Below are 21,217 nucleotides of genomic sequence, written 5' to 3'. Positions count from 1 at the left end.
TCAGGGTTCACGGGAGATTGTAGGTGATTTGGGGACCAAAGACCTTCCTGCATTTCCCAGATCAGCCCTAAGATTTCCCAAACTGCCACAGCATGGCTGGGGTGAGGCATCGAGGCAGCTCTCTGCGTCCTTTTACTACCTATAAAAGTGCAAATTCCTTGTACCCTTTAAGGGAAGGGGTCTGTAATGATTCTAGCTTTAAGAAAGAAAATGCCATTGGATTGCTGGAAGCCAGGTGGGAGCTGTTCTTGGTACAGGGGTTGGAGGGTTCTTTCCCTGCCTGCATGTGGTCTTTGCTTGGGTCACATCACACCTGTGGTTTGAGCCTACACATGCCTCCAGTCAGTTCCACTGACTCTTGGGAGGGGGGAAACACCCAAAACACTTTAATCAGGAAAACTCTGAGACTTTTTAAGGCAAAACCTACATTTTAGGCTTTGTAAGTCTGCTTAGCTCTGTGACAAATCCAGGTTGTGGTGCTTGCCACGTGTTTCAAAACAAGGTTGAGCAGTTTTACTCTTTTGTAAATTAATGATTCCACCAGTAAATGCAGCTGGGAGGACTGGGAAGGCCAAACACTTCAATATTGGCTTTTAAATCCCATCGAGCCTGGGGGGAGTCAGTTTTCTGACTTCCATCCTTTAAAATCGGTATTTACCCGATCGAAATTGCTGGTGCTTTCTTGTCAATGTTGCTGCTGTCTCTGCTCCACCAGCAGCACTGGCAGGGCATCATGCTTGGTGTCAGACTGGGATGCCTGTGGCCCTGGAGCCAGATTCCCGGTCACTGGTTTTCTTCCCTCACTGGAACCGGCAGCTGTTTGGATTTGTATTACTTTTTTGCTGCGTTTTTGATAATCACAGTCTCTAACCTGCAGCCATCGAGGCGAGAGTGGTCCCTGCACTCAGCTTCAGCCTGGGTTGGTTTTAAGGCCAGTGCCACAACCCAACTTTCCTTATAGAAGTGAAATCAGGTGGCTGGGAGAGTCCGGTATTGTTCCCAGATCACCATGAGCCCTGCTGCTGAAGGGATCAGATGGGCAGGCGAAGTGGGTTGAGATCCATTTATTCCTGGTGCTTGTCGATGTGTTTGGGTATTTTTTGTTGTTCGTTTCTACTTCTGTGCATGTAAACAGTTTCCCATCCTGCAGCCTGATCTCTCTGGTATCCAGCTGGCCAATGCAAAATATGGCCACTGGAAAGCCAGAGGGAAACTCCCCAGGCAGGGAGTGACCCTGCGGGGTTCCATCCCTGGGTGTGTCTGGACACACTGGCTCAAATCCCAGGAAGAGAAGTGGTTTTGGCTCTGCTTGTTCAGGCTCCCATCCTTGCTGGACTGCAGTGTTAGGAGTGAAATGTCAGAAAAAGCAATTCCCACTTCCGTCGGCACAGGTGCCGAGCCTCTCAGGAACGGCACTGGGATGTCATCATGCATGGTTTTGGTGATGCCAGTGGCTCTCAAGAAGCAAGCTGGTGCTTTGGGATCTGTGCATTCCTCAACCCACCTTTGCCTCCACAACACAGAGAAACCAGGCAGGGCCAGAGATTCTGTTCCTTGTTCTTTATGCCCTTTCCGCCCCAAATGAGATGGGGCAGAGCCGGGTCTCTCGGTACATTGGCCAAGCATGGCTAAGGTCCCACTGGTCCCAGCTCAATCACTCTGGGAATTGTCAAACCAAGCCATCGGGGTGCAGCACCGCCTCCTCCCACTGCACACAGCACTTCCTGCCCAGCAGCGGTGCTGACCTGGCATCGGAGTGTTGGAGCGTGGTGCCATTTTATCAGGGATGCAGGTACAGCTGCTTTTCCAAGGGCTGCTGCAGTATGGACAGAGGTGAGCAGGGTTGTCCCTAGTGCTCACAGCGCTTTCCTGTTGGGTTTTTATTTTTAATGGAGAAACTGGTGCAGAGTGGGTTGGAATTCATTTTTTTCCCTTCTGGTTTGGGAGTATTTTGGAATTTTTACACTTTAGAGCAGAAAAACCTCATATTTTTGCAGAAGTGACAGCAGGCTTCCACCAGGATGGTTGGCATTGGATATATACTTTTATATTTCCCCCCTTATTATTTCCCTTCCCTTTTATCTTTTAACTTGCTTCCAGCCACCTCCCAACCGTTGGACTTTCCCTCCTAACACTTGAGTCTTGCTGTTCTCAAGAGAACTCCTCTTCATCCCCAGCCACAACATGTAAATCCCATGTGGAGAGTTTTCCCTCATCCCCATGGCTGTCTCCCAGAGTGCATATATGTATGTACATAAGAACCTCTTAATTGGACGCTAATTAGAGGCTGCTTCCCCTTCTCTGCTGGGATACACGGCTGGAGGGGTAGAGCTGGACCCCGATTGGCAAAGCGAGTGTATTCAGTGCAGGGTGACACCACGTTGTCACTGCTGCCATCAGTGGGGACTGCAGGGTCCTGTCACAGGGAACACTTGGCCTTGTGGCCTTGCCGCTGGTCAAGCAGGGACGGTGCTGGGTTGAGTGAATTTTCTGTCATGTTGAAGCTTTTTTAGCTGTCTTCCGAGTATTATTTTTATTGTAAAAAAAAAAAAGCCCACAAAAGAAAAGAGAGGGGAAAAAAAAAGTTAAATAAAAATGTGAAATGTAATTTTTACAGCAGCAATATGAGATATATTTTATAAGAAATAAAAAGAAAAGTTGCCTGATGCCTCGTTGGCTCTGCCTTGTCCTTGCAGCCCCAGTGTCACCCCCAGTGTCAGTGGGTGCTCCCGTGTCCCCCAATACAGCGGTGGCAGCACTTTCTGCGGCTGCTCAGCCTCAGCCTGAGAATCGTCTTGGCACAGCCCTTGCTGGCACCACTAGATAGCAGTGTCTGCCCGCTCTCCGCGGCAGCAGGTGCTGCGCATCCTTCTTTTGTGCTTTTCCCCCTAAATACCCTAAATCCAGCAACTTGTGAACCTGATACGTGCTAGACCCGTGTGGGTTATGTGCAGGATGGGCTCAGCAGAGTCTCAGGGCCTTCCGATGTTCAAGTTGAGAAGTTGCTTTTAATGCAAAACCCCCTTGATAACTTGATTTTATTGGGTTTTTTAATGCATGTGGAGGTGAAAGAGGAACGGGAAAAGGGGAAATAAAGTGGAGAGAGGAAGGGACTGCAAGCTGTGGCGATGTCACTCCTCTCCCCAGATCTAGGGGCTTCTCAGAGCAGAGCCCCCTGACCTCCAGTTGGGCTGGGGATGCTGGGGGCTGTGGGTGCAGGTGCCCTCATTATCCCTATGGAAAAGGGTTGTGGGTGGGATGGAGCCAGATAGGAATTCCTTTTCTTTCTCTAAAACCCTAAAATCCCTTTTTTCACCCCCAGTAACTCCCCAGTCCATCCCATTTTTGGTTAAGGGGCGTGTGTGTGACACCACCACTTTCCTAAGTGCTGATTCCACCATCCTGCTTCGCAAATACCACAAATGTACCAAAATCTCCCTTTTTTCCGCCCTAAAACCAATTTATTCCACAGCGGAGCAGGATGATCCAGCATCCCCCATGTCTGGCAGAGAGGGGGGCACAGCAGGGACCTGCTCCACAGGCATTGACGGTCGCCAGTCGCAATAGTATTGTAGAAACAGTAAACTAATTTATTAATCCTTTTGCTATGTACAAGTTTAATGGAGAAATCTTTGTATGAAACAATTAAAAAGAACAAGATCTTGGGATTTTTTTTTTCCTTTTTTTTTTTCTTTTCCATAGGGATTATTATATTCTATTTGTTTCGTACAAACAGTGAAGGGCAGCGCTGTGGGTGAGACCCGAGCGAAGTCATTCCCATGATACGCTTTTATTGTCTTATTTTGGTTTTGGGGGGAGCAAATTAGGCAGGAGAACCGATTGGCTTCTACGATTCTCCTAGGAGCGACATGGAAAAACCGCATCCTGGCGTGTGGGGACTGGGACATGGTGCATGCCAAGGGGGGGACGTGAGGAGGACATGCGCACGGTTGGTGGTGCTGAGCAAAGAAGTCAACCCCAGAGGCTTTAAAAAGCAAGGAAAACACCTTTAAAAATGGGGGGAAATAAAAGAAAACAGGGAAAAATGAAAATAATCAGACATTTACAGGTGGTTTCTGGGTGCAGGGGTTGGAGCTGGTCACTGCTGTGGTAGCCATCAGGTTGGATGTGCAGGGATGGATCCCAATGGGACGTGACCCCTTGGCATCCCCCATCCGAAAAGTTGAAATCCTGTGGAAAGCAGTAAGCCCCAACTGGGGAATGCCAACCACTGCTGGGAAGGCACCAGGAGTATGAGATGGGATGATTTTCACTGGATCCAGGGTGGCTTTTTGACAGTGGCCAACGCAAAAAGAAAACAACCCAAAATCCAATATATTTTTTTCAAAATTCACCATTTTTCCTTATTTTGCTCAAATTCCCACCCGCTCCCCCGTGCTCTTCTCCCGCCCTCCCCGCAGCATCTCACTCCCGTCACCGGTGGAGGCCGAAATTCGTCAGGTTCCGGCTTAAATCTGGCTTTAGTGAGTGAAGAGCAAAGTGATTTTTCTGCCCGCATGCGAGTCTGAAGCGCTTTGGGGTCCGTCAGAGGGAGGATGGAGGCTGCTGGGGTGGACAGGAGCAGGGTTAGTTTTGCCTGTGCCTGGCGGAAGGTGCTGGGATGCGGTGCCGGAACGCTATAAAAAATAAAAAAAAATAGAGGAAGGAAAGGGAAAAAAAAAGGGGGGGAAATAAAAAAAAAAAAACAGAAAAAAGGAAAAAAGTAAAATTAAAAAAAAAAGAAAAAGAAAAAAGGAGCTGAGCCTCATGGAGGGAGCAGGGGCTCCCCAGGGGCTGTGGGGTCAGGGGTACATCCCCTAATTTTGGGAGATGCTACCCAGGGGAGGGGGAAAAAAGGAAAAAGAAACAAAAAAAGGGGGAAAACCTAAAATTCTCCCAAATTGACAATTTGGGGAGATAGGGAAGGGGGTGGGTCTTGGCAGCTGGAGTGGCAGGGGGCTGCGAGCACCCCAGGAGGAGTGGAGGGAACATGCCTCTCCCAGGGGCAGGGGCTCAACCCGCTCCTCAGTTTGAGAGCATGGAGCTGGAGTGTTTGGGGAGGATTATACAATATCTAAATGGAAGAGGTTCCACTTTATTTTAACTTATATTAATTTATTATTTTAATTTATATTTATTTTAATTTCTTATTTTCATTTAAACCATTTACATAATTAATTTTTAACAATATAAAATTTGTATGTTCTTTTTTTCAGATTCAGTTTAATTTTCCAAGTTTCTAAAATTTAGTTTATTTTTTATTTTTAAATATTTATTTTCTTTTTTATTTTTTAATTTAACTGTGTCAACTGTTTTAATTTTTTCATTTTTTGAAATTTATTTTAATCCTTTATTCTTCCATGTTATTTTTCCATTTTAAAAAAGCAATTTCACTTTCTTCTTTAAAAAATTATTTATTCACGCTGTAAAAATTCGGATTAGTTTTCAATTTGTGAAAGTTCTTTTAATTTTTCATTTTTAAATTTTATTTTAATTTTTCAATTACAATAAATCTGAATTCATTTTAAGGGATTTGTACATGCTTTGGAGGGGGGGTGCTGAACCACCCTTCAATCTACTTGGTGTGGAGGACAACACCTTTGTGCCCATCCTCTGACAGGAAAGGGCCTTTCCCCGCACACCCTCTGGATGCTGAGATGCCGAAGGCCGCTCTCAGCATCCCTGGTCTGTAATTTCCCATTTCCAGATTAATTCTTTTGGCTCCCTTTTTAATTTGCACCCATGGACATGAGGAGGAGAGGGGTAGAGGGTTGACTTTTTTGGCCATGGCGGACCTAGCCGGGCAGCGCGGGTCTCCGTTAGATCTCGTTGTGCTCGCTGATGCCGCCGGCAATGTCGTACTCACTGGAGCGGGGTGACATGCCCAGGTACTGCTTCAGGAACTCGCTAAACCTCTTCTGGTTGTTCCACTTCCTCGCCGACTTGCGGACCCCGATGAAGCCCCCGTACCGCTTCTGCACCCCCCTGGCCATCGGTGCCGGCCACGAGCCACGTGTCCCACGTGGGAAACTGCCGAGGCGCCGGGAAATGTCCTCGGGTGGCTGCAGGAAGGCTCCCGGCTCCTCTTCGACACCTTCATCTTCGGCCTCCCGTCGCCGCAGCAGCTCGCTTACCTGCAGCGGGCTCACCGGCACAGCTGCCACCGCGTCATGCCAGGGATCGCCAGCGTCCTGGAGGTCGCGGGGCCGCGGGGCGGGTCGGCCAGCAGCAGCGGCACACAGCTCCCAGGTGGCCCTCGGCACAGCTTCGCCTTCACACTCCAGGATGCAGACCTGCATGGGAAACACAGGGGTAGGCATCAGACGGGGTTTGGTACACGGGGTGGTGAGCCCTAATGCCAGAACACCTGGCATCCCCCCACTTCCAGCCTGCCCAGTGATGCAATGCATTGGAAGACACCCATGGAAAGGTGCCAGCAGCTCATCAGCCCTTGCTTGGCCTCATTCAGTGAGGTGCCCCTTCCTAAACCCTGTTCCTGGGCTCCCAGTGGTGGTGGAGACGCTGGAGAGCCATGGCAGCTGTTCACCATTCCTCTCCAGATGCTCCAGTCCTTGCTGGATATGCTCCATACTTCCCAGTTGACATCCATGATCCCATTCCACCACCCCACGCTCCACACTGCTGGACCTTTAGCTGGGCACAAGGCCAGAAAATCACCCAGCAATGGGATGGCAGAGGTGGGAAGGGACCTCTAGCATTGCCCATGGGTTGTTCTTCCCCAGGGGTATGACTTTGCTCTTCTCCTTGTTGAATTTCATGAGGTTCTTATTAGCCCATCTCTTCAGCCTGGCAAGGTGCCTCTGGATGGCAGCACGACCCTGTGGTCTACAGTCTGCACCTCCCAGCTCTGCATCATCTGGTACTTGCTGAGGGTGCATCTGCCACATCATCCCAGTCATTAACGAAGATGTCAAGGTCCTCCAGGTTTCAGTCCACCTCACTGCCTGTTCATCCTGTGCTTCAGCAGCTTGTCTATGAGGATGTCATGGGAGACAATGTCAAAGTCTGATGAAAGCCAAGACAAGCTTTGTCGCACTGCAAAAAGCTGTCAGCTTGGTCAAGCACTACTTCCCCTTCATAAATCCTTGCTGTCTACAACTGGCGACCTCCTTGTCTTTCATTTGTTCAGAAATGCGTTGCAGGATGATGTGCTCCACCACTTCCCCAAGGGCTGAGGTGAGGCTGACCAAATAGCTTCCCAAATCCTTTCACACCTTCCTCAAAGACATACGACATCTGCCTTCTCCCAGCCCTCAGAAACCCACCCCAATCACCACATCCCTTCAAAAGTCATCAAGCCTTAACAAAAAGATGCCCTTTGGCTTCCTCCCTGGTTGTGTCTTATCCCTTTCTAAGAGGCCTCACGTACCAAGGCAGGCCACAGACCCAACACTGAGGTGGGGTAGTAGCCCCAGATGGGCTGGTACCACTAATCCCAGCACCCAGGAGGAACCATCCAGGAGAAGAATGTAGAAAAACCAAACCAAATAATACCCAGAGAAACCAGAGCTGGAGTGCCCAGAAAGAAAGGGTTGTCTTGTGTTGGAGAGTCTCCATCCCAGTATTAGCTTCATGGTGGGCTTAATACCAACTGGAGGAGCCCGTGCTGAAGCACATCAGTGTGTCTTATTGCTACAGGCCATATCCAAGACCCGAACCTTTGCAAACTCTCCTCACCATGGGTTCATTAGCTTTGGCAAGCAGGAGGTGCTACAAGTCCCATTGTGGTGTCTCAGGGCTGCAGTTCAAGCATGCAGCTTTGCAGCAATTGGCTATTTCCACCCCTGAGGGCAGCCAGGCTCTTCAGACAAGCAGTGAGGTGGTGATAAGGGTCCATGTGGACACACCAAGTGTATCCTGTGCTGAGCCAAGATCCTGTCCTGGGATTTCCAAGGCTATGTCAGCATCTACAGCTGATGAAGTGTCCTGGCAGTGGCCCACGCTGGAGATGAAAGGTTGATGGATCAAACTCGGGTAGCAGCTCTGATGGGCACCAGTGGATAGGCTTCAAGAAGAATTACACCAGGTGTCCTATTATCCATCCCAAAAGCAGCACTGTAAACATTCCAGTGTCTTTGACCATTGTGTTGTGGTCTTAATTCACATGGAAATGGCTTCTGCCACCAGGCCATCCCACAGAGTTTTGGGAATCCTCATTAAACACTAGCCAATGCTCCTCCATGTCAAGGGTTCAAACTACCTTGGGATGCTCCTTCCAATCTTCAGTTGGCATTAGTGGTGCCACCAGGAGTTTACACCATCCTAGATGACTCTAGGGTACCACAATGTAGGTGATTCATCCATATATTGAAGCCCAGCTCCACCAGCTCTCCCTGTCCTGCCCTGGCAGCTACGACGCTGGTGCAGACATGCCTGTAACTTCAGGGGGATCTCCTATTTCTGCCCCTGAAGTATGGATCATCCACACCACTGGTGGGTGGGACTTCTTTGGAAGTTGCTGTGGAAATGGTGGACAATTGCATCAAATTCCACCACGATGCCTCTTCCAGCTCAGACTGAGCCTCAAAAAAACCCAGGTTCCTCTGCTCCTGGTACAAACCACTCCCTTTGAGAGACAACCTTGTACTGACCCATGAGCCAGCAACCATCCCGTCTGTTCTCCGTCTTGCCAGCCAGGGCAAATAGAGAAAAACGCAGCTCCAGAAGCAGGACCAGGCAGGAAGGCAGGGGCTGCAGGAACACTGGTACCTTCAGACTGCAAAACAACATGCTGGGGCAAAACCAGAGCAATCGCCCTCCAGAACGTGGTGGTAGTGAGATGGGAATGCAGGATTTGCCTGCAAGGGGGTGGCATTGGAGTGGCTCCAGCATCTCCACGGAGCCCTGGCACTCTCCAGTCCCTCGTGTTTTTGCAGGGGTATTTCCCAGCCCTGGGGGCTTCCTGAGCTGCTGGCTCCTTTCAGGTGGATGTCTCAACCTGCTATGGTTTATCATTGCTTATAAATTGGTGAGCAGGCAGGGGAGAAGCGGTGGATGATCCCGCAGGAGTGGAGGGGGAGCAGGAGGGAAAGAAATGCTGCTGGGCAGGGCACAGCCACGGCTCAGCAGCAAGAAAAAGAAAGGATTAGGGGCTGAAATAAATAAAAACCAAACAAACAAAAATGCTCTTTAATGGCTCTTTCCATCTGATGTTGGAGGCAAATCAAGATGGTGAGAGGGTCTGCAGGGTGCTTGATGCCCAGCCCCCCTAAACACTGTGGTTCACATCCATCTGCAAACCTGGTCCCATCCTGATAGGACTCAGAGGGAGATTTGGGTGTCTTCTTGGAGGATGGGGTGGGCATTGGCAGCAGTCTGGGGTTGGTATAGGTGGGGACAGTGATGCTGCAAGCCACGGGGCAAGAAGGCTAGGGATGCTCAGGATCTTGGGAGCCTCTTAGCCTCCTTGGGCCATTGCAGCCTTGTCCGCATCACTTCCAGTAGCTGATTTGGGGTCTGCATCTTTCCGGATGGTATCCCTGCGGGGTGCCCAAGGAGGAGGGGCAGTGATGGCACGTGGCACCTTCCCCTTGAGGTTTGACATCAACCAGCAGCCAAAACCCTCCCCAGACCCCAAACCCCAAACCCCAACCCAGCACAGAGAGGAAGGTGCCCACCCGGTGTAGGGGGGTACAGAGGTGTTACCCCCGCTGTGCTGCCCATGGCAGGGGACGAGCCAGCAGGCAGAGGCACTTACGAGGACGTCGAAGCTGTCCCGGTAGAGGTGGCGGTCGCAGTGCAGGCAGTCCCCCCGGCAGTCGCCCCGCGCCCGGGCGAAGAGGCAGAGCAGCAGCAGGTCCCAGAGCACAGCCCTCATGGCGGCACCGGCAGCGGCTGCGGCACGGGAGAGGGAGAACCCGTGAAGCCGGGACAGCACCGGCACCACCGAGCCCTGCACCCGCACCTGCACCCAGAAGCGCCCGTTCTCAGCCCGTCCTCCCGCACCCCAACCCACACACGCGTGTTCCCGGTCTCCCTGACAGAATTATACGTTCAGGAAAGGAGCCCCGGTGCCTCCTCAATCCCAAAACCAGAGCCGGTGTGTCCCAGCTTCATTTTTTCCAGCCTATCTCGTGGCATGCGTCCCGGACGGGGCTTATTTTAGCAGGTGGACGTGTTGGGGCAGCACGTCCCTGGCTGTCCCCTGAGCAGGGCGCTCCTTATCTGAGCATCGCTGGGGCTGGGTGAGGATGTCCCGCTCCGGTTTCCCCTCTGGGTTGTTTCACTGGTGGTGGCACGCCTATCTCTGGAGGGTTCAGCCATTGCTGCTGGCAGGGATTGCTTGGGTCTGAGCCCACCCAGTGTGGAGCAGCAAAGCCAGTTCCCAAACTGTGTCCTGTCTGGCTTTGCCAACATCGGTGACAGACAGCGGTTAAGAGACATGACCAAGGTTGTGTGCTTCCCTCCACTTCCTGGAGGTTTAGCCTGATGCATTCCCATGGCCATCTGCAAGCAGGAAAATTGGTCCTCCTGCCCCGCTCCTCAGCCTCATGCCTCCAGGAAAAGGGATACTACATCCCCACAGTCCTTAGGAGCAGGTCCTGGTGCTGGTTTATAAGGTTTATAAGCCAGCCAAGGGCAGGAGATGGAGGTGATGGAGAGGAGCAGGATAGGGATGTGAAGGTTGGTGCACTGAGGTCCCAGCACTGGAGCAGTACCCAGAAACCCCCATAACTGGGATGCTCAGAGGTGAGGAAGACCTCAGTGGTGGTGGCTTTGCAACCTGTGTGCTGCTCCAGCACCATTTCAGGCTGCTTTATGGGGGGGACTTTAGCACCTGGGGATCCCCACTTATTTCTCACTCTACCAAGGTGGGGAGGGCACCCCCACTCTTTGCAGTGGAAGCAGAGCACCCAGTGGGGTCCTCAACCAGCATTGCAGTCACCTTTGGTCCCTGCCATCCAGGCAGTGACACAGAGCCTGGCAGCTCCCAGTTGTCATTTGCTGGAAAGTACAAGGGGAAGCTGATAAGAGCAGGGATTGAGGCTTAATCTTCATTGAGTCTCATTAAAACTGGCTGGCGGCGTGAGTCAGAGGTGTGGCAGAGAGCTCCCAGCAGAGGGCAAGCCCCCCCCAAATCACTCAGCTCTAAAATGGGGTTTGGCAGAGCCAGGGAGGGGGCTGCAACCCACCCCCCAGCCCTGTTCCCATGTCCCCATGAGACATCAAGTCCAATGTCCTGGGCTAAGCAGGTCACATCTGGCTGCGGAGGAGGCTCTGAGATTACGGCTTGGCTTTTCTTCCCCGTTAATTGAAAGATGCTATCGGGCGGGCGGGATGCGGTACCCTGCCAGCATCACCGGCCAGGCCAGCGGTGGGAAGGAGGGAAACAACCCCCCCTTTTGTGCATTGGTGTGTGTGTGTGTCCCCCCCCCAGATTAAATCAGCCCTTTAAAAGGGAAGGACCAAGTGTAGTGGGGTTTTTTTCTTGCTTCTGCCCTTGGGTGTTTGGGGTGAGGGGGGTTGCAGGTAATGGGGTGGTGATGGCGCGAAGCCCTTCCTGAGTTTCACATTCACAGACCCATGTGAAAAAGGATGTCTTTTTTTTTCCCTTTTTTCCCCCAGTCTTCCCTCTTTTTTATTTTTCCCCCTTTTCCCCATTTCCCCCCCTTTTTTCCTCATTTCCCCTCATTTATTCCTCATTTTCCCGCATTTTTTCCATTTCTTTGTATTTTACTCCATCTTTTTTTGGGGGGAAACCAAACCTGGGCCCTATATCTTAAGGGATTCACCAACCAGTCCCACTGCTTTCATGTCTTGGGATGCCATCAACCCTGGCAAAGGCTGTGACAGCCCCGGTGTCATACCACAGCCACCTCCATGGCTCCTTGGACACTGAGGCTGCTCCTGGACACAAACCTTCCTCTTCCTCCGTGAAAACTAAACCTATCCATCCAGGGAGGGGGCGCCAGGATATGGCCACTCCATCTCACAAAAGAGCTTTGGGACCCCCCCCACTGCTACAGGCTGCCCCGAGGGTGCATCCTCCGGAGTTTCAATCCAGTGGAATTACCCTCATTAATATTTTTTTGGGGAAAGAAAGAGGGTTTATTTAGAAATCCAGCCTGCAGTTCAGATAATGGCAAGGTCTGGTTATCTGTAAAGCTTTTATTTATTGCTCCGGGTGGGATGATGTGGGAGATGCAGCCGTATGAAAGGGCTGATCTGGGGGGCAGCGGGAAAGATGTGGGATGTGAATAACCCGAGGAGAAGAGGTGGAAGGGGAAGCAGGTGCTTGCTGAGATGGGTTTTATTCGCTTGATTTGATGTGATTTGGGATAGGAGCTCGCGGGCAGTGCTGGGGAGCTGCTCCCTGCCTCTCTCCTGGCATTCTGCAGCCCCTTTTCCTATGGGAGAAACTAACAGAAGGGATTATCCCAGCAGTAGGGTCGACATCCTTCCCCAAACACCTTCTCAAGGGTTTAAATGTAGCGAAGCTCTCGCTTTTCCAGGTCAGGATCAGTCCTGCCACGTGAGGAGCACATTTAGGAGCGCCTCGCTTCCCACACCTGGAGCAAACCAGCCCAAATTCATGTTTTGCTTGCTAATTCCCACACTGCCCAAAGCCAAGGCCTGATCCAGAGGGCAAGAAAGATGCGATGGGGCAGGATCCAGCCCCGCTGGGAGTCAGCATTGAAGGAGTCAAAGCTTTTTCCAGCCAAAAAAGCACAATACTGTCCAACAGTGTCCCCCACTGGCACTGGCTAAAATACTCCCCCAGCTCCCCCAAACCCCGGTGATGCCGCTCAGCTTTTGGGGGGATTTTAGGGAGACTCGGTGAGGTTTGGGGCCGGGGGCAGGGTTGGCTGCAGATTCCCAGCGCTCGCCAGAAAAAGAAACGTTTTCTTTTTTTGAACCCCCTCAATCAGGTAATTGGCCATAATTGGCCAAAATTAGACGCCGCGGCGTGACTATAAACACAGATGTGGGCTCAAGAGGCTGAGAAAGGCTGTTTAGAGGTAAAAAAGCTCAGGAAGAACATTACTCCCTGCGTCCCCGTGTCTCAGCCATTCATTCCTGCTTTTCTGAGGGAGACTAAAAAAAAAAATCAAAGCAACAAATAAACCGTTTTCCTCCTTTTTGTGCTTTTTCAAGAGGAAAAAAGGGATCGCTCGCAAGCCGGGCATCTCCCAGAGCATCCCGTGGTGGCCCCAGTGAAGTCCTGGCTAGGAAAGAAAGGGGCAGAAATATTGAATGGGGAAAATCGTGGCACGGCAGCTCCCCCAAAAAATCCCCTATAAATCCTACTCGTCCCAGAGGAACCCACCATCACCCCCTGGGCTTCCCCCTGGCTTCGGGCAGGTGGCCCGTGCTGACTCTTGTTGCATCCCTCCGGCTCCACTCTGGTTGATTTTGGGGCTGGATGGTAAAGCTGAAACTTTTCCTCTTGTGGGATAGAGGAGATGGATTTCTCCCTCTGGGAAGATATTTCATTTAACCCTTATCCATTCGGGCAATGTCTCCGGGTGAATTGGAGCCGGACAAACCATTCTCAGGCAAAAAAATCCCCATCCAAGTCCCCCCCAGGATGGAAAATGAAAGCGGATTTCCTACCTGCGGGTGTGCTGTCGGCTGCCGGCTCCTCTGATCTGTGACTTCTCCGGTGCCTGTGCCACGGTGGTATATATAGACAGTGTACACACGCATCCCCACACCTCCCTCCCCGAACACGTGCGTCTCTGAGCCCACCCCCGGGGGCTGCCAGTGGAGGGATGCGCCAGCCGGCAGCTGGGGAGCAGGGATGTGCATCCCTCCCCTCCTCCTGCAGCCTTCACCCCTTCCTCTTCCTCCTCCTCCCCAAATCTGGGGGCAGCCTCGAAAGAGGTGATGGATGCTGGCCTTGTGCTTATCCAAAGGTGTGGTGTGTCTGAGCAGCCCAGGGATGGTGGGGTTGGGATGGAGACTGGGGGGGTGTAAAGCTGATGCTGCTCGGTGGCCCCAGCGTGCCCTGGTCCAGACCTGGAAGGTTACAAGGATCTGAAGGCATCAGCAGCTGGGTAAGCCCCAAAAGCACCCCCAAAATCACTGCTCAGCCCTTCCTACAGGGGGTCTTTTCTCCCCCTCAGGCCCCACAAAGAGGCAAAGAAGGGGTCTCCAACCCTGTTACCAACCCACTCTGCCACAGCTGCGGCAACAGCGTGCTGCTACCGAGCACGTCGTGCATCGATGGCAAGCGTGCGGGTGGGAATAATTGATTTCAGGCTCAGTGGATGATGGAGGGGGGGGGAAGCAGAAAATTCCAACTCCACATTTCACGGATGATGGAAACGCCCGGCAAGCCAGACACAGCCGCATGCCGGCACCTCGCGAGGCGGAGAGCTGGATTTGGCCATTCCAGCATCAGGGATAGATACTGCCTTTGGTTTGGAAAGGCCAAATCCATCTTGACCTTCAGTGCTTTCTCCTGCAGACCAGCATCACCCCATTTTTCTCCCCATTTAGGTGACCTGCAGCAATAACGCTTGTCCCTGCTGGTGCCAGCATGGAACCAGGACCCCCCCAAGCATCATTCCCTGCCCCACCTCAGTAATTAAATAATAAAATCTGCCTCCATGCTGTGATCCTATCTTGGTAATTTCTTGTAATGACTCCCTAGGAAGGGCTGGAGATCGGAGCTAAACGCCTTTTTTGTTCAGATACAGCTATTAAATAGTTGCATTTAATGCCCCCCGGGTGAGACCTCGGATGCGCTGGTGCTTGGGCAGGCATAAAAAAATGTAGAAATTGATGAAAACAGGCAAAAGTGGTGAAACAGCATCCTAGGAGTGATTGAAGGGGACCTGCCCAGTGCTGGGGGCAAGATGTAAGCCTGGATTTGGGGTGTTTCAGTGGAAAATTTAGGCTGGTGAGCTATGCCATGCCAGTTTCGTGGGCAGCCAGTTGTGAAGCGGTTCCCCATCTTGCTCCCAGATGAGCACTGGAAATAGAGTCTCTGCTTTACTAAAGATATATATATAATTGATACTTATATTTTAACTTGAAATATCTATTTTATATAGATATAGATATTGCTTCATCCTTCCTTAATCACTTGCCTTTTCATTAAGGCCATATTCCCTGCCTCTTATGCAAAGCCGAGCAGCAGCTGAGCCAGAGTGAGAAAGGCTTCGTGCTTCTTTTGTCCTTTCCTGGGGTAATTTCACAAGCTCTTGGTGCTGCTCTTCCCTCCACAGCCCCCCCCAAACAGCAATTTCTCAGCATTTATTGAAGTGCCACAGCCTTTTCTCCCCTAACCTGGCCAAATGGGGTTGCCTCCACATCTCCTTGTCTGAGCCATTGATAATGATGCTGTTGAGCTAGCAGGAGCAGGAGGCAGCAAATGACATCGAGTGATGTCATTTACAGTCTTGCTAATTAACAAAGGGGTGGAGGGGGATGATTGACAGCCGAGGTGCCCAAACCCAGCATGCTAGGCAGGAGAAACACCCAGCTTTGCAGAGTTTCCAGGTTTTTCCAGCTCCAAGATAAACTCCCATCATCAGTACTGGGGAGGGAATGGGTTTGGGATCTGGAGACAATTGACTCCTTGTAAAATTAAGATTAATTTTAGGATTTGTTAAGGTTTTGGGGCATTTCTGTTTTGAAGTTAGGTCCAACTGAGCGCTTTCCTCCGTGGTTTGGGGCAGGGGAGGGGAAGAACAGCTCTGGCGAGGCGGAGCAGGAGGATTCGAAGTGACAGGCAATTAGCAGCGAAAAGCAACGATCCCTTTCAGAAAGCGGACATAAAGCAGATGGGATCTGGCACAAGGGAAACATGGAGAGGATTCAAAAGCTGCCTGGAGGATGCAGGAGCTGGAAAACTCTGGAGCTGGGAAGTTTTGTTGTTCCCCAGGTCTCATGGATCTTCCCGCAGCTGGAGGCACCAAGGACATACCCAAGCCTCCCATGTTCCCTTTTGGATGCTGCCTGATTATTTTCCTGATTAACCCCTGGTGTTTATAGGACAGCCATCCCCTCCACCAGGAAAAGCGTTCCCCTGAGCATCACCTCATTTCCCTGCCCCTGCTTGGGTACTCGTGCCCAGGAGGTGATTTTCCAGTAGCTTTTCAAGAATCAGACACTTGATGCAAGGGCCACATCCTGCTCACGGGCGCCCTCAGTGTGATGCTTTCATAAGATGAAGGAGCAATTTAAAAGGCCTCACTGCCCCAGTTTGGGGTTGATAAACGCCACAAGTGGGGTACAGACCAATGCTGCTGATTTACTCCTATTGGCAATGACTGGGGGCTTTGAGTTCTGCCCCGGCAGGATGAGGATGAGCGTGATGAAGGTTCAAGCCATTTCTGCTCCCCAGCAAGCAGCTCAGCGCTGGGCAGGAGAGCAGGGCTGGCACACTATGTCTCCTCACCAAGCTGGGTCTTGCACAGCCACTGAGCACCACAGCCAGCTGAGTCCTGCTGGGTGGCAGGCAAGGACTTGCCAAGCACAATGGGAGCCTGTTTGCATCCTTCACTCTTGATAAACCTCACCAGAGGCACCTGGCTCTGGGCCATGTGTGGGGATCACTGGCAGCCCTGCTGAGGATGCTGAGGTTTGCCTGGAGGCCTGCCTGCATTGAGCAGGAGGGAGATGCTTTGGGCAGGGGTGGAGAAAGTGAACCTCAAAATTGAATGCAAAGCTGGGGGGGGGGGGAATGTAGCTCTTTCCCAACAGGGGTGGCTGCCATGGGGGGTACCCTCTGGCTCCATCACTATAGAGGCGAAGGGTGCTGTGGGTGCTATTGCAACTGGGTTGCAGCTGATTCAATTGACTGGGTGGGAAAATAAGCTGATTCTCTCTCAGGTTGGCCGTCCACCACTTTAGTGAGTTGGATGAGCTTGTAAGGGGTTTGATGGGCAACAGGAGGATGTGATGGGATAGAAACCCATGCAGATGCAGCTCTTCATGGGCAAAGCAGCACATTATCCTCTGCCTGGTTGCAGTGTGGGCAACGATGACTTCACTGCTGGGTCTCCACCACAGTCTGGCTGAAATAAGTCTGGGGCCAACAACAGGTGAGTTGGGAGACTGGGGAAATGTTAAGGAAAAAAAACCTATGAAAGGGAGGGGAGAGCAGTCCCTTTCTGCACTTTACATCATGCAGGAAAGAAGCAAAGATGATATTCCTGTAATAGAGAGACTAGAGTGATTCAGCTTGAGGTGACATCTAGGAAGATCATAATTTCTGCTTGCTGCCCTTCATCCCTGCTGCTGGGAAGGGCCAATTTGGACACAGAAGCTCCACTTTGCATTGGGAAAGGGAGGTATTACCCTCAAGGCCCAAGGGATGTGGCTGCTTCTCTTGGCACTGCTTCAAGGTTTAATCTTTGCAGATGCTGGAACCATGTCTGGATTGGTGCTGAGCACCATAATCTGCTTTGAGGTTGGCCCTACTTTGAGCAGGGTTGGGACTAGAGCCCGCTGGAGGTCCCATTCTGCCTTTCTGGGACTTTCTGACCCAAGGGTGATGAAAGACAGGGAACAAAAAGGGACGAGGAGGGCCTTTATTTAAAGTAATAAAGACAGGGATATTTCACCCCACTGCCTGTAGTGAGCACAGGAGTCACAGGATGTGGCCATCTCCACCCATCTCCATCTCTGAGCTGCTCCCATTGGTGATGGGGCAGCTCTTGGAAAGCTGTGGCAGCTGGGGAGCAGCTTTGACCCACAATAAGGTGATGGACTCTCTATCCTGGTGCTTTTTGAATGAATTTCTGGGACCAAACTGCCCTGACCAGATCAGAAATCCCCCACAGCACCTGCTCTGCTTGCTGGTGGTTCTGGAGCTCCTACCTTTCCTCTGGTATTGGCTTTTGGAGTCCCGTCACATCAACCCTACACAAAGAACAAAGATAGGTGATGTCTATTTTTGAAGCATCTCCAAATTTACCATTCAATGCAATTTTGGTGCATCATCCCGGACCCCCCTCCTGGTTACCCCATGCTGGGACACACCATCCCCAAATGTCCCTATGGCTCTACCCTCCTCAGCTCTGCTCTTGCATGGGCCACATGGATATTAGCTGCCATCACCATCACCACATGCCCACCTTGGCTTGAACCCACAAAGCAGAGCACAGCTTGACAACAGTCCGCAGCCTTCTCCAAGCAGAACCATGAATAGGTTCATCAGGAAATAAAACCGATGGCAGATACTGCCAGCAACACAAGAGCTCAGCCTCAGCGAGCAGTGGGGGCTCAGTGGGGCCCTGCCAAGTATTTGTGTCATCTTGTTAGAAATTGCAGTTTTATTGAAAACCTGATTGTGCTCATTTAGCTGTCGCTCAAACCCTTCTGCAGCCACTTACTAGCGGTGGAGCAGGGAGCAATAAGACTTTGCTGAAGATCACCCATCCTTTCACAAATTACCTCTTACTGATGAATTAAGGCCGTTGAGACAACGGCGCCTGAAAGCTGAGAGAATATCTGAGTTTCAGAAGAAATGCCCTAAGCCATTATCCCTCTTTATTCATCACCTGTGAAGCCACATCCGGAGTGTTGAATGGGATGCTCGGCTCCGAGCAGTAATGCAGTGACCGGGAGGCCCTGGGGATGGGTGGTGGGTGGAAGATGGGATGTTGGGGGTGCTGTTAAAAAGGCTGTGGAGCAATATTTTGTTCGAATGGAGGGAGAAAATGGTAGCTCTGACCCCAAATATGCTCCAACATATGGTGTATGATCCCTTGTACGTCCCTTCCACAGTGCAAGCAGGGGATCCTGCTGGAGATGAGCTTGATTCTGGTGTGGGAAACTCATCTTATTAGCACCACACGCTGATTTTTTGGGGAAAAGCTCTTGACTTTAGGCAAATCCCAAAACCACATTTCAGTGCACAGAAAGAGCTTTGTAGGGAAAAGATTTTAACCCACGGCATGGGAAGTGTGGGCATGTCCATATACACATACATGGGTTTGGGGCTCCAAACACACCCTCGGGGCCAGCTGAAAAACTGCTGTCTGAGGCTCCCTGCCTCCCAGAGCATCCAGGAGCAGTGATGCTGTTGCCTCTTGATTGCTATATTTATGTTCACCCCCTGGGGCCAGCACATGGAAGATGGGCAGGATGATGTTCCAACCATCTACTCACTTCTTCCTTTGGGGACATGGCACCCCCTATCTCCTCGTTTTCCCATGAAAAAAAACATCTTCCCTGGGGGAAAAAGTCTGCTTGGCTGATGGATGGTGGCAGGGACGGGCTGGCGAGAAACCAGATTGAAACCGGTGACTCATTTCCCACCAGCGGCTATTTCAGGGGGGAAGAGCGGCCGTCCCCACTCCTCCAACATCCATCAGGTGGTCGGAAAGTCCCCGCAGCCACCTCCAACACGCACCCCTCTGCCGCTGGGCGGACAAATGAGTTTTCACCCTGATGGGATGTTTTTCTTTCTGTTCTTGCATGCACAGCCCATGCTATCCTCTGCTGGACACGGGATGAAGACACAGCTTCATCCCTGCTGGTACCCAGACCCCCTGTGTCCCCACTGCTGTTGATGGTTGACATTTGGCTGCGATGGAGCAGCTTTCCCTGGGTGGGAGGGAGATAATTAGCAATCAGCTTCCCTAGGACATTGCCATAACTTATAGATACCACAGTGTCTATAGATGCTGACATGGAGCTGAAACCAACCCAGAATTACCAGCACACATGCCCTGCAGTGGTTTGGGGCAGGATTTGAGTTTCAAAGTGCCAGTCATGCTATCCTGGAACAGAGGATGGCTCTGAGCCCAGAGCACCGGCACACATCCATAGTCATGCAGTCCCAAATGCTCACGCTGCCTCCAGCCAGGCTCATGCCAGGGAAAAAGAGCTTGAAGTTTAATGAAACAGGATCAGCAATCGATAAAGAAAACAAAAACGAAACAACAAAAACAACAATAAGGGGTTTCTTTGCTCAGCAGCAACTAAATCTCTCTTCTCATCCACCAGTCCTGCCCATCTGACCAGGCTTGTACCCTCTGCCATCCCCATTGATCCCAGTGCAGGGATCCCAGCAAGGAGCCTAGCCTGATATCCACTAACCCACGATGCATCAAAAAATAACCCCCAAACCCTAGCATTTAGTGCTTTGTGAAAGAAAAACTGCTACATCACTGCCGTCTTTAGCACATAAAACCTCTGAGTCACCAGAGGAATGTGCAACGCTTTTTAATAGAGTCCAAACTGTCCCAGCAGGCCCAATGTTTAACATTCAGGGATTTTGATTTATTTTATCTTTATTAATTTACATTGCTCCATTAAAATATACCCCAAGCCCCTCAGCACCCCAACATGGGTGGCTGGAAGGGGAGAGGGGAGGGATGAGCTGCGAGTTCCTTGCTGTGGGACATTGCCATGGCTGAAGGATACTGCTGTGATAATAAAGGAGTAAGAATCCAGCCGAGGCAATTAAAACCCTCCCTGTCAGCTGGATATGAATGCAATGGGATGGTACCTGACATCCCACCAGGTTCATCTTCCCCATAGCATCCCCATATGGAGGCAGGATTTGGGGCTGATGTGCTCCTGGGAGTGTGATACAGCATCTCTGGGTCTGAAGCCTTTTGTTTTAAGATGCAAGGAAACAGTTCAGACCAATGCAGTGGTTTTATTTCATATTGGGAGCATTGGCTGTTATTAAAACCAATACTGAGGGTATGCAATGGACACACAGGTTGGCCACAGGGAAAACCTCCCCAGCCTTGCTGATTAACACCAGAAGACCAGGATGCTCCAGTCATCAGGTTGAATCCCAGCTGCAGCCCCTGAATCCCCATCACTGTCCTCCAGGATGACATGTGGGACCAAGGTGGGTTTTTATTTGGTTGACATTCGCAATCCAAGTGCAACCAGGGTGGATGTTCCATGTGTTTTCTTGCTCCTGTTTGCTGGGATGCAGATGGTCCCAGGTGCTTCTTGCTGGTCCTTTTACCCATCCCCATCAACGTTAAGGGTGTATTTAGGACACAGATCTCTCCATCAGTTTAAACACGCACCCCAAAGACACCTCGTAATATTGCATTTTAGTTTGGAAACACGGCCAGAAGGACAGTTGCACAGTTGCGTGGCTACGGGGAAGGAGAGACGGACGGACAGACGGACGGACGGACGGACGGACGGAAGGTCACTGCCCTCCGCACCGCACCGCTCCCCTCGCGAGCATCAGCCCCGGTACCGCGGCACCGTGCCGAGATTTGGCCTCACCCGGCAACCATCGTCCGCCGCAGAGTCTACTGGGATT

At 51.3% G+C, this 21,217-nt stretch overlaps 1 protein-coding gene across 3 annotated transcripts; it reads right to left on the bottom strand.

The window, feature by feature from the left end:
• Positions 1-3,567: 3,567 nt before the first annotated feature.
• Positions 3,568-13,701, bottom strand: PNOC (prepronociceptin). 3 transcript variants are annotated; one of them, XM_061350136.1, is made up of 4 exons: positions 13,576-13,701; positions 9,719-9,855; positions 5,867-6,293; positions 3,568-4,637 (listed from the first exon to the last, which is right to left on the bottom strand). In XM_061350136.1, the coding sequence occupies exons 2-4, from the start codon at positions 9,836-9,838 to the stop codon at positions 4,588-4,590; spliced, it is 597 nt and encodes a 198-aa protein (XP_061206120.1). In that variant the 5' UTR covers positions 9,839-9,855; positions 13,576-13,701; the 3' UTR covers positions 3,568-4,587. The 3 variants fall into 3 exon arrangements, with proteins under 3 accessions (XP_061206120.1, XP_061206121.1, XP_061206122.1); XM_061350137.1 differs by having other exon boundaries at positions 9,719-9,861; positions 13,583-13,654; XM_061350138.1 differs by lacking the exon at positions 13,576-13,701 and having other exon boundaries at positions 5,796-6,293; positions 9,719-10,014.
• Between the last annotated feature and the right edge of the window lie 7,516 nt (positions 13,702-21,217).

The sequence above is a fragment of the Neopsephotus bourkii genome, unplaced genomic scaffold, assembly GCF_033783945.1.
Source record: "Neopsephotus bourkii isolate Nb327-2 ecotype Australia unplaced genomic scaffold, CSIRO-AGI_Nbou_v1 NB_481, whole genome shotgun sequence".
Lineage (NCBI taxonomy): Eukaryota > Metazoa > Chordata > Aves > Psittaciformes > Psittacidae > Neopsephotus > Neopsephotus bourkii.
The sequence above is the reverse complement of the archived record's forward strand: the minus strand, read 5'-3'. Positions and strand labels throughout refer to the sequence as shown.